The 13,433-nt window shown below is 32.6% G+C and overlaps 1 protein-coding gene across 1 annotated transcript; it reads right to left on the bottom strand.

Moving 5' to 3' along the window:
• Positions 1 to 3,150: 3,150 nt before the first annotated feature.
• Positions 3,151 to 12,516, bottom strand: LOC145305826 (uncharacterized). Its single transcript, XM_080147648.1, has 9 exons — positions 12,458 to 12,516; positions 11,521 to 11,591; positions 8,426 to 8,540; positions 7,543 to 7,646; positions 6,677 to 6,771; positions 5,798 to 5,945; positions 4,907 to 4,998; positions 4,563 to 4,611; positions 3,151 to 4,098 (listed from the first exon to the last, which is right to left on the bottom strand). Exons 2-9 carry the CDS (start codon positions 11,587 to 11,589, stop codon positions 4,051 to 4,053), a joined length of 720 nt encoding a protein of 239 aa, XP_080003774.1. The 5' UTR covers positions 11,590 to 11,591; positions 12,458 to 12,516; the 3' UTR covers positions 3,151 to 4,050.
• Positions 12,517 to 13,433: the final 917 nt, after the last annotated feature.

Raw genomic sequence — 13,433 nt, 5'->3', positions numbered from 1 at the left:
TTTTATTGCATTTCTCGCCGAATTAGGCAATTTGGAATCATTTGAGACCATGTTATTTTTTTCAAAAATTTTTCCCCTTACAAGCAACCCTTCGGGGGGACTTGGTCATTTTTTTCAAATTCTCGTTTATGAAGGTATATCTTTAATACAGTATGCTACTCCCTTAGTTTTAGAGATAATTGGATGAAAAATCTTTTTGATTGTGTCACTAATTACCCCAAGTTTTGGTATCTTTCAAAAAAAAACAGCGGCGGGACCGCTCTCCCGCCGCCCGCCGCCGTTTTCCGCCGCCACCAAAAAAAATTTTGCATTTCTCGCCGAATTAGGCAATTTTGAATCATATGAGACCATGTTATTTTTTCAAATTTTTTTGGGGCGGTGGCGGAAAACGGCGGCGGTGGATGGCGGGAGCAAGGTTGCTTGTAAGGGGAAATTTTTGAAAAAAATAACTTTGTCTCATATTATTCCAAATTGCCTAATTCGGCGAGAAATGCAATAAAATTTTTTTTTTGGTGGCGGCGGAAAACGGCGGGAGCGGCGGTCCCGCCGCCATTTTTTATTCAAATATTTTCAAATATTTTTTTACTGACCTACCTAAAAAGATTTTGTTTCAATATCTTTAAAAGCACAGGAGTAGCACTGAATTTAAGATATACGTTCATAAACGAGAATTTGAAAAAAATGACTAAGTCCCCCCGCAGGGGTGATTGTAAGGGAAAAAATTTTTGAAAAAAATAACATGGGCTCAAATGATTCCAAATTGCCTAATTCGGCGAGAAATGCAATAAAAAATTTTTTTTGGTGGCGGTGGAAAACGGCGGAGGGAGCGGCGGTCCCGCCGCTGTTTTTTTTTGAAAGATACCAATAGTTGGGGTAATTAGTGACACAATCAAAAAGATTTCATCCAATTATCTCTAAAACTAAGGGAGTAGCACCCAAAATAAAATTGCTGGTATGTCGTGTGACGAGTCACCACATTTCCCCCCCCCCCCCTTTAACAGCGCCAGAAATGATACTTTCCTATAAGACGAACGATTGAATTTTTGAACAATATTTGCCTAGCTTAATCCTGAAAAATTTTGATATTATATTGATGAAATAAGAAAAAGCTGCCCATTCGTTAAAAAATCTTTACATTTTTAATTTTATATTGAGGATAGTAACCGGATTGTTCGTACACAGTGTGACTATTGGTCCAATAAAAGGATGGAATATCTATACATTACATATATTTTTTGCCGGAGATTCGCGTCCTGAACTTAGGTGGATAATACAACATGAAATGTGAAAAATGCTTTTAACAACTGAGGTACCAAAGAGGTAGGGGACATTGAGCTGGGTTTTACATTAGTTTCTAAAGTTTTATAATGTCGTTTTCTTCTTTATTGGCTGAACAACTTTTGGGACTTTTTAAAATTTAAATTGATTAGTGATAAGCTGAATTTGAATTTCCGAATGTGTACACAGTTTCCTAGGTATCTCCTCATCCTATCTCAATATTTACTACTAGCTAAAAAAGATTCAAACTTCCCAACAAAAAAAATGAAGGTATAATGTATAACTCGTTTTTTAGCTAGTAGTAAATATTGAGATAGGATGAGGAAATAACAAGAAAACTGTGTACACATTCGGAAATTCAAATTCAGCTCATCTGATTGGTTCATCAAATTGAGTGTTAAAACGTTTCAACCACTGAAAATAATCTACAGAATGGGTTATTACTAATTTGCGTGTATCGTTTTTGTGAATGTACATCAAAATAACGGCCACTAGTTTAACTTACAGTCCAATGTCCCAGCCCTTCCTGGTGTTTCATGTTGAAAATTAATTTCATAGCTGACTTTTTATTTTTTTACCATCATATGACAATTGAAGTGAAGCTCATGAATATTATTATTGAGGGGATTTATGAAACAATGCATAACATTATGACATTAAAATTAAGTACTAGCACAAAAATTATACAAGTTTAAGTATAATTATAAAGATAGGGTGACTTGATATCTGCTTTATTTCAGGAATAAAGACAAAATGTAATTTTAATGGACTTAAATCCTCACCAAAAATCCAAAAACATTTGTGACTACTTACTTCATAAATGACTTTGTCAGCCCGTCTGTAATGACTAGGTTCGCAGGCTTCTGTTTTCTACTTCGTTTATCTTTACAGGAAGCTCCCTATCCTTTAGACGTAATTATATTTTAAAAATTAAACAATTTGCAGACATTTTAAATCTATTCTTTATTTTTATCACTACAGAGATTGAATATTTTTAAGGCTTTCTTAACAAATTTTGTATTTGATTTTAGCGTTTTAAAAGTTTTGCTTGTATTAAATTATTTGTCATTGTTCGGAAATGTACTATTTCGGAAACGTCTTAGTTGTGACGCGGTGCTGTGCCGAGATTCGAACCTGATAATGAGCGGATGCGCTAAAAGTTATAAAAGCACCCCTTTCTATTTCTAACTTGATTCCTTATTCCTTCAGCTGTGATTGTAATTAGTCTATGCAGTAGAATATTATAACAAAACATCATAATAAAATCACAAGGGACAATTCATAATTTCATACAACATATAGATAAATGGTGGGATCCATATATGAAAGTTACTGGATGTCTGTTTAGCTGTATTGATGGATCTCGCTAACCGCTGAACTGATATGGTTCTCCTTTGCAATATAGCTTCTCATAGGCCCTTCGAAGGTTTATAACTAAATTGGAGCATGATACCACCACCCTAGGTATTTGGTAAAACCAACAAGTGAAATAAATCTTAAATAATATTTGGGGGGCGAATGGAGATGTCGTCAATTTTACTATATGTTACCCACCAACGACAGCTGGAAACCACGTATAAGTTTCGTGATTTTTTTCGAATTAATTTCGTTGTTGGCATAAGTTTCCACCACCCACACTAGAGGAATTTTCTTTTTAAAACTAAAATTGAAAAGTGCATCTAGTAAATATAGGAAGTATAAAAGACCAAATCCTTAATTATTAACAAAGTTACAACAACAATTTAGCGTCTATTTTCTTATCCCAGGGAAACCACACATTAAAATTCGGCTCTAGCTCTTATCGAGATACGCTTATGGTCAATTTGGAGAAAACCAACTGCAAAATAAATATGATTTTTATAGTTTCTAAGTTTATTAGATTTGCAGAAATAAATAATTCAAACAAATTAACAAATAATTAAAAGTTAAATTATTAACAAAATTAAAATATTTAATAATAAGTAAATTAATTCAATCATTGAGCAATGGAAAAATATTTAGTTTTCTATTTTGATTTCTATTGGTTTAAATTTAGATATGATATGATAACTCAGTCGATAATAAATTGTAAAAGAAAACTAAAAAGGAAGAGGTAGGTTGTGCTAAAATTCCGTAAAGGTGTGAGTTTTACGGCTTAAAACAGTAGGAAGAATATTCACTAAATATGTGTATTCCTTATAGAAAAGAACTATATAAACAAAAATATTTAGTGAATATTACTGTTCTACTACTGTTTTTGAGACTTAAAACTCACACCTTTGTGGAATTTCAGCACAACCTATCTCCCCCTTTGTTATTAAATTGCTCATATAAATTATTTAGCTGCATATAAAGACTTTATAAGATTTTAATAAATAAGTTATAAAGAAAATCTATTTTTTCCGATGAAACCATTGTAGGCTCTAATTGGAAGGAAATAATTCTATTTCAAAACAAATATGGCTAATTAGGTGGGATGTTAAGTGTATTTTCATTATTAATTTTAATAAAAGAAAATTTACTCAACGTCCGAACTGATAAAATATTTTTCAGTATAGTTTAGAATCTGTACCGTATCTGAGCCATTCCAAAAAATCATTTATCGCATCTTATTAGAAACAATTTTTCACTAAAAAAAACATAAAATTAAATTATCCTTGACCATCTGGCTCTGGATACTGATTCTATAATTTTTCTTTTTACTATCCATGAAAATCTGTCTATAATACCGTACAATAAATCTCTATAATATTACTAGAAGTTTCTTAGAAGCGAAGCTACTCTTTGACTAAATTAGATGTTGTTAGGGTGTACAGCGTACTCTTGCTGCTCTTGGATAAACTAAAATAAACATAGCATAAGGGAGGTACGGGAAAATTTCCAGCGAACGAGGGGACAATGGACTGTCTATTCAATGGTCCCCAAAGTCTTAAAATAACGTTTTTTTCATTGGCTTTACAACTTTGGGGACGTTTACTAAATCTTGATTGGTTGAATCATAAAGTTGAGTGTCAAAACGCTTCAACCACTGCACTGCACTGATTGTAATCTACAGAAAGGATAATTTTGTTTATCAACATTGGGGAATGGGATGTATCGGCTTTTGTTTACCCTTTTAGATCACTGGAAGATTTATACTTGACCTAGAACATTCTGCTGTTCAAAATATCAGAAACGTAATAAAATATTATATAAATGTAATGACAAGCCAGTAGACATTTTACCATTGGTCAATCATTGGCCTATCATTGGTCATTTGTATTGTATGACGTCATTTTTATTAAGCTTTTTTAGCTGCTTTATACCTGTACAATGGAGACCATTGACTGTTTGCCAGTTGCACATCTCTTGTATCTAAAAACAAGAATATTACACAAAATGACAGCACACCTTTTAATTATTTTACTAACACAAAAAATGACAAGTGTACTTTCAGCTTTAAAAGATGCTAAATGTAAGGGTCAAGAACTCGTGTCTCCACCCATTCGGTGAAATATAGTTGGAAGCAAACATCAAAATGTTATGTAATAATGGCCAGACTAGAATAAATTTACATTTGACGGTTTTTTAGCATTTACTTTCAACAATATATGATGATACTGGACATATGTGAACACCAAGGTCTGGGAACTACAAATATTATTCTTACCTTCCATTGCACTGATAAGGATCCTTTGTTTTGAGACCAAACAGTGAAGCTGTTCGGAAATCTTTCAACTCTTCTCCAATTGCTAGATCAGTCTAAAATATACTTGGATAAGACAATGGCCAATAAATTGATGTACATCTCCAATGATGATTCACAAAATTACCCCTTCTGTAGATTAAAATTAGTGGTTGAAACGTTTTGACACTCAACTAAATAAACCAACTAATCAAAATTCAGTAAAAGTCCCCAAGGTTGCTAAGCCAACAAATAAGAATGCGTTATTAAAAGACTTTGGGGACTAGTGTAATAAACAGCCAAATGTCCCCTCCCTCTCTACAAATATAAGATTTTATACGAGAAACTAGAATAAATTCGCAGGAATAGGACAATGGACTGTGGATAATTTTCGAATCTCCAATAATGACAAATTTAATAGCTCATTTGGCATATTATAATTATTGGATAATGTGTTTGATTTCTACCATTCATCCTACCCCAAGAATTCTAAAGTTAGATGGAAAAACATTATACAAATTGTAGACCCCCCCCCCCCTCTCTTGTTTCGCAAGTCAAATAAACTTATTGTCAGTTACAATAAATCTTAAGGGTAGTGTCTGTCTATACATTCCTAGCGATAATAAAAATATCCGTGCTGCAGATTAAAGTTATTGGTTGAAACGTTTGGATTCATTAGCTTTAATAAAAGCAATCAAAATTCAGTAAAAGTGCCTTACTTTTTGAGCTAAAGAAAAAGACAAAGTGGTTATAACGTTGGACACAAGTGTAATTAAGAGGCCAGTGACACTTCTCTCCTCGCCTTTTTATGGAATTAACCTTTTTGATGCTACTTTTCAAATAATTAGCCTTCTTAAATTATATTCTCTTAGTCACCTGAATAAGATCAAGAATAAGTTCATCATGAATTTCATTAGCAGAGGCCATCATAGCAGTGATCTCACACAGATACTGCTTGCCACAATCATATTCATCCATCAGGGCCAGCTCCTCTATGCTAACTTGACTCAAATCTCTCTTTTGCCTAAAAAACAAATGTATTAATTAATATTCTTTAATAACCATAAAAAAACACGATGTAAGGGAATCACAAACAAAGATAAGCGTTCCTAATGAAATTTTCTAATGTAATATGAAGTATCTTTGTTTTTCCTAAGTATTCTTATCTATAGTTTACTTGGGTAACCTTTATGTAAGGTTTAGGAAAACCTTTAGTTATGTACTCCTAACATTTTAGGAAGTATTTCTCAAAGGTTGACTGTTATATAGAGTTTATTTGTTCATAAGTCAAGGCTTCTCTATGAAGCTCTTTATAGTGCCTATAAAAAAGGAGATGAATTAAAAACTTTTGGCCGATGTATCAGGAATGATGATATTTTAGAAAACGGACTTTTCTGAAATGACGTTATTCGGGATGTTTTGGCCAAAAGTTTTTTAATTCATCCCCATTTTTAATAGACACTATAAAGAGCTTCTTTAATAAGAGAATAATTAAAGAACCCTGCAAAAAATACACCGATCTAACTGCTGTAAAAATGCCACAGGTAGACCTAATACCCCAAATTAGAAGCCTTCAGCTTTAATATCAAAAACAGTAAAAGGCATTTCAAAATGACAAATTAGCTAGATGAAAATTTTGAACGTTTTGTTCATATCTGGTGAATGTGTGTTAAATGGGATATGACAAGCCTAATATATCTTCGGGAATAACTATTCTTTAACCATGGACAACCTATTTTAATTAGAAAATTTTACCTGTATTGTTGCTGTTGAGGTTTTGCATAGTTGTACCCAAACTCCTGAGGATAATCAGCAAAGTTACTTTCAGCTGTGGTGTACCCATTACCACTAGAAATGAAAAATTTAAAGATTTTGATCAAATCTAATTGGTCAAAGTAGTTATGTTCAAATCAGAGTGATTTTTAGTCTCTTTTAATGTAGAATTAAAATTCTATATTCAATTCAATTTCAACAGATTTGCAATCCTACATTTGCATATTGTTTAGAAGCTCAACTAACCTAGCTCATTCGAACCTGTTTCTGATCCAGGCATTTTACCCATTCCAGTGTATTTAATATTGGACTAAATCCTATAATTTTTAGTTTTTGGTTGAAGTTATATGTAGAGACAAAAGAAATTATTACTCCTTACTTGATTTACTGCTCTCGATTTTGCCCGATTTGCTTGTTTTTTTTATGTTATTTTTAAAGTATCTCAATCAACTTACAAATGCAACGCTATTAAACATTACCTATAAGACAAATAAATAAAACTACAAAAATACTGTCTGTATATTAGTTATTTCTAAATTATAACATACTAGCGGTTGACCCCCTAGCACCTAAAACTCTGTATTTGAAGAAGTAGGGGAAAAAGAAAAATAGCCTTAAACCATCCCTAGTCAAATCTCAAAAAGAAAAGCCTAAAACCAGGATCAAAGTGAAGCTTACTTCAAATGAAGGACATAATCGGTAAAGTAGTTTTCGAAATCTACAAACAAACAAAACCTTACTCCGTTAGGACCAGACTACTTATGCATTATTTGTAGATACATTTTTTGTATACCTAATAATCTTTTTCTTTGTATGAATTAATTAGCCAAATCTTAATTTTCATTCCTGGTAGCATAATTGTATTTGTTGAAGCTTCTTCCATGAGGATAACCACCATAATTGTTGTTGCCATAGTTGTTAGCAGGTTGTTGCACAGTACCACCTCCTCCAGCTAAAATAAAAAACCAGGAACAAGGTATTACAAACAAGCGAAAAAAATATTAAATAATATTGGGGGGGGGGGGGGCATATGGAAAGTTCATCAATTCTAATATGTGTTGCCCTCAACAACAGCTGAATATATGTTTCTTGATCTTTTTTGCGAATAATTTCGATGTTGGTAAGCTGAAATCAAACATGGATATTATGTATTAGATAATTACAGCTAATATTAAATAAAAGGGTAAACCCAAGGAGGGATCCTGGGATGGAACATTTTACGATAAATTACAATGGTACCCAAAGTAAACCAACTAATCAAACTTCAATAAAAGTCCCCAAAGTTGTCAAGCTAAAGTATAAGAAAACGTGGTCATAAAACCTTGGGGACCAGTTTAATAAACATCCCATTGTCCCCTTCCTCACTGACAATATTACCTACTTCCTCGTAACTACCCTACCTACAACATGATGGAAAATACAAATACGGGTCTGCTTTAGCCCTCAAGCATCACCCCTTCCATACTATAGTGATTAATAAAATAATGACATCATACAATAATAATACAAATGGCCAATGATAGGCCAGTATATATTTTACCATTGGTCAATTACAATGTATACTGTCCTTTTATTGGTCATTTGTATTGTAGTACGTCTTTTTTTATTAGGAACTATAAGCTGCTTCAAAATATGATCTAGTTACACCAAAAACAGTTCTTGTAGTGTAACTGTCCTATAGAGGTTTTGCGGTTTACAGTTAATGAGATGTTTGGTAACTAAATTTCTTACCATTAGCAGCAGCTGCCAAAAGAGCAGCTAGGCCGGCTCCTCCAGCTACAGCCGCAGCTACACCACCCAAAGCGGCAGCTAATGCCTGGGTTGCCGTCAAACCAGTGATAGGAAACTAAAATAAAGGGAAATTGTTTCATATTACAATAAATAGAAATAAAAAATCATTTAGGAAATTAAAGAAAACTTTGAAATTCTTATAATAACGAAACTGGATGTCTGTAGCACCTAGTGATGTAGCCGATAGTAGACATAAACAGACAGGAAACATAATTTTTATGAAACTTTCTTTGTGCGATAAAAATAATCTCGATAAATCAAAAAGTAGCCTTTTTGTGTAAATTCATTTGCAAAGATTACAAAAATAGTTGCAGATTTCAAGCTGTTCAAAATCATAAGTTTCATCTATTATTTACCGTTTCTATTTAATTTTTTATGGCGAATTAAACTTGTTTTTTGTACTAGGAAAATATTAAGATACCGTTCAAATAAGGACTACAACACGCATAAGTAGCACATATAGAACAAATATTTTTTTTTCATGAACAGACAGACAAACAATATAAATTGCCTTATTATCAAAAAAACATCTTTGCGATTATTTTGTACTTTTTGCTCTATCTTATATAGCAGCAGATATAATCATTTCAAGATTTTTAGTAATTTTAGAAATGATAAATTATTACAAATAATCCACTTAGATTGCAAATGTTCTAACTTATGTCTAATATCTAATATCAAAAATATCATTTAATGACTATTGTCGATGCCAAGATTGTTTGTTAAAAGGTTTTTTTTTTTAATTATTTCAATAATTTACTTTGTCTGTCCGTCCCAAATGCCACAATCAATCATAAAAATCATATTTTTATTTTGCTAATTATGATTAATGTAGTTGTCATCCTCCTTACTTTTAAAAAATCCATCTTTTTCATGAAGTAGTTAACCTTTTCCAAAATAATTACAAACAAGGGTGACTACATCCATAAAAGCGAAGCTCTGAAATGGAAGGACCAACGAACATCAACACTTGAAGAGTGTTAGAAGTATATAAGCAGAATAATGATGCATAAGTCTAAACACTATTGTAGGTAGATTTTTGCAAAACTGCTTAAATACATGATACTCTTTAAGGACACGCTTACATTATTAGGACTTGATTATAGAGATGTTTCGCTAAAAACATTGAACCCTGTTGTAATATTAATCAAGTATACCAAAATTCAGATTAATCGGATAATTTTTACATACAATTTTTTTTTGTCCATAAAGAAAAAATAACGAAAAGAGATAACCGTTAAGGACGGACCGACCCTAATTATGGAAAAGCTTTGCTTTTAAAAAATATGGGGGGGGGGGATGATAATTGACTTACTAAATGAAAATCTTGTCAAAATTTTGTATAACTGTTGTGAGTAGGTTAATCAGGGTTACAAGTCAGGGAGGAAGGGAGGGGACATTGGGCTGTTTAATACACTAGTTTCAAAAGTCTTATAATAACGTTTTCTAATTCGTTGGCTTAACAACCTTAAGAACTTTTATTGGATTTTGATTAGGTAATTCATTTAGATTAGTATACAAACGTTTCAACCACCAATTATATAAGAGGTAATTTTGTTTATCATCATTGGGGATGTACATCATTTATTGGCCATTGTCTTGTCCCTATAGATCCCTCGTTACAAGTTTACAACAATGACTTGTTCTTTAAATTTAAAAGGCAATGCTGCTCTACAATTTAAACTCTTTAAAGTCTATTTACATTGTATGTATCTTTATCTGTCTTTCTGTTTGCCATGTGCTTTTTGATTGGCCACAGTAAAAGTGTCTGACTATGACGTCAGAAAAAATTAACAATTAACCAATGAGAAGCCAGTATTCACAATGGTTAAATATATAGCGGCCTCTCATTGGTTAGTTGTAAATTTTTTCTGACGTCATAGTCAGACACTTTTACTGTTTTCTTTTTAATTTAGAGGACGATAGAAATTTCTATGTACCTCATTAGTTCAAAAATCTTGTTTTATCCTTGCGGGATATTCTACCCGAAGGTTGGGTGACTTTGTACTTATGTATAAACAGGGGCTCATAGAGGCAAAACTTTACTTAACCCTTTAACTTTAAATTATGAATAGGCCATGATCTACCCCCCCCTCCCCCATTTTTTTAATTGCTAAGACTTGTGGCTCAACTAATCCTCTGCTGAACTGAACAGTAACATTCTTGTTTTGACCTCCAATTTTTCCGTTTACAAGATCAGCAACAATTGATAATTACGTGACATGCTAAGATTTTAAAAAGCGTAGCTTTTCTATAATTAGGGTCGGTTCGTACGTCTGAGATGGATAGATTTTTTTATTAATTTAGGCATGGTAGCATTGTCCTACCGATTTCAAACTTTGCATGGTGATTCCTGTAGTAGTTAGGTACGATTTAGCAAGTGTAGCAACTCTATAATCATTACCAAATTGTCCGTACGTCCATTTTTAACATTGTTGTTATTTTTAATTTTTAACAACTAATTTGTATGTGATTCAATTATCCGATTGTTCTGATTTTTGGTTTACTGATTCCTAGGACAACAAAGTACATTATTATAAGCAAAGCAACTCTATAATCAAGTCCTAAAAATGTAAGTATGTCCATAAACATTATCCTGTATCAAGAAGTTGTTCAACAAATTTACTCACAATTATGCTTTTGCCCGTTTGTCCTACCGTTTCAGAGCTTCGCTTTTATGGAGGTTGTCATCCTTGTTTATATAAAAAAGGGAATTGTGGTTCTAAAAATGTATTTAGTTAATTATCTATGCCATTTAAGCAGAGGTCGGCAGCCGCGCGTAAGTCACGACTAAGCCTCAAACTAAACCCGTTCGGAAGCTTCAAAAACGTTTTAAAAGAAGGAATTGTCGTATTTGAGTAAGGTATTGACTTATGGCTGATTTTTAGAAGTGCAAAAGGTTGATTTCCCTAAGGTTTACAACAGGAGGCTGTCGCGGGGCTGCAGTTAAGTTAAGTGATAATATGCGAGTGTGATGATAGCGTTATGAACTGACTGACGGACAGTAAATCCGCTATTAATAAGAAAGTATTTACCTGGGTATAAGTTATTGAAATGAAAACAGCCAAGGACACAAAAATTAGTAGCGGTACAGACCTCATCATGCCTAACAAAAACTAAATTAACTTAAATATCTCTCTAGACATTATACACTATACACTACAGTGATAAACCAATGGAAAGTAAATTAAACTTTAACTATATTATTAGGGTCAAAATTTTTTATGTGTGAAAGTTTTCTTGTATGGAATTAAATAACATACAATGAACATTTTAATAAAGCTTCATATAGGATCTGGGGTTGGTTTAGGCCATTTTACTGATCTTCCTTTTCTATGCAGAGTAGATGCAAGGAAAGTTGCTAGTACGTGTTTAATTAGTTAGGTAGGTTTTGTCTTAGTTACAAAAGATGATTAAAGTTAATCTACATACAAAAAAGATCACTTAACAGAATAGCTTTAACCAGTTTAAACGCCTTTCTTGAATTTTTTTCGGATCTACTGCAGTTCACGGTAAAATATTGCTGGTAAGCAATATTTCCAAAAATCTATGAATTTTTAAGGCTGCTAGCTTCCAAACGGCTGAACGTTCAGATCATGCCCGCACACTTTTTTAAGCGGCATAAGAAGGCCTACAAATAATCTGGAATTGCCATAAATCAATAATGCATAATTATCTCGCAGTGCAGAGAATTGTCGAAAAATACCTATTTTACGCGTTTTTTCTTTAGTGAAGCTTTCCCTGTGCATAATTGGATCTTGGCTATTCCAGATTATTTGTAGGCCTTATTATGCCGCTTAAAATGGTGTGCGGGTATGATCTGTACGTTCAGCCGTTTGGCAGCTTGCAGCCTTTAAAATTAATAGATTTTTGGAAATATTCCTTACCAGCAATATTTTACCGTGAACTGCAGTAGATCCCTTTTTTCCTATGTCACAAAAATCACAATTGTTGAGAATAAAAATGTTATACCTTTTTTATTATTAAATAAACTTTATCTACAACTATGTTATCAGTTGAGAGTTATGAAGTATATTAACTTAGATACACCATGGCACATCAATTTATAATTTTAAATACCGAGAAAATTTCATATCATCATAAAGGGATGAACATATTTTCTATTTACATATTTCTACAGCAATATCTATACAGCAAAACCGGCGTTTTAATCAATGTGTTTTGTTGAGCTATGAAAACACTAACTTTTAAAAAATAAAATGAAAATAGGGGAAAAGGAGTTAGAAGGTTTTAAGTTTTTTTTTGTTTGAGCGTTTCTTATTTAAGGTCAGGTTAGGTTAGGTTATATTAAGTACTGGGTTGATTTCGCAAGTTTATGGCAACACTGCTATATGCTATGTATATTGTATAGAGACGCACACGTATTTGATACATAGTATAGACTTGAAGAATATAGACAATTAAAGTCTTTGTGTGACAATCAAATATATACACACAAAGAAACGCACACATATTTGTGACATACACCCTTATAGTGAAGACTTGTAAAGTATTTGTGTGACAACCACATATACACACAAAGAGACGCACAAGTGAAATACCACCATTATATGAGGTATAGAATTGTAAAGTAATTGTGCGATTACCACATATAAACACAAAGAGACACACACGTATTTGTGACATACATCCTTATAGTAAAGACTTGCAAAGTATTTGTGTGATTACCAACGCTATTAACAAGGAGACATGTATTTGTGTTATACTATCTTATAGTATAGAACTGTAAAGCATTTGTGTCACATCCACACGAAGAGACGCACATGTATTTGTGACATACACCTTATTGTATGGGGTTGACCAATTCGGACTGCGCTTTGTACTCTCTGCATAAATCATTTATTTTTATGTTCTTTAATTATGTCCATTCTTTGACTTTCTCTTTTACTGTGTTTAGGAGAAAGTCAACACTGATATATATTTCCTA

The sequence above is a fragment of the Acartia tonsa genome, chromosome 14 (genome assembly GCF_053477335.1).
Source record: "Acartia tonsa isolate MP-2025a chromosome 14, ASM5347733v1, whole genome shotgun sequence".
Classification (NCBI taxonomy): domain Eukaryota; kingdom Metazoa; phylum Arthropoda; class Copepoda; order Calanoida; family Acartiidae; genus Acartia; species Acartia tonsa.
Note: the sequence above shows the minus strand (reverse complement) of the source record. Positions and strands in the feature narration are given on the sequence as shown.

Coding starts and splice junctions, on each gene's coding strand:
- LOC145305826 (XM_080147648.1), bottom strand. CDS start 11,589: ATGATGAGGTCTGTACCGCTACTAATTTTTGTGTCCTTGGCTGTTTTC. Junction 5,946..6,676: donor CCTCAACAGCAACAATACAG/GTAAAATTTTCT, acceptor TTTGTTTTTTAG/GCAAAAGAGAGATTTGAGTC. Junction 4,999..5,797: donor TTATTCTTGATCTTATTCAG/GTGACTAAGAGA, acceptor AGTATATTTTAG/ACTGATCTAGCAATTGGAGA.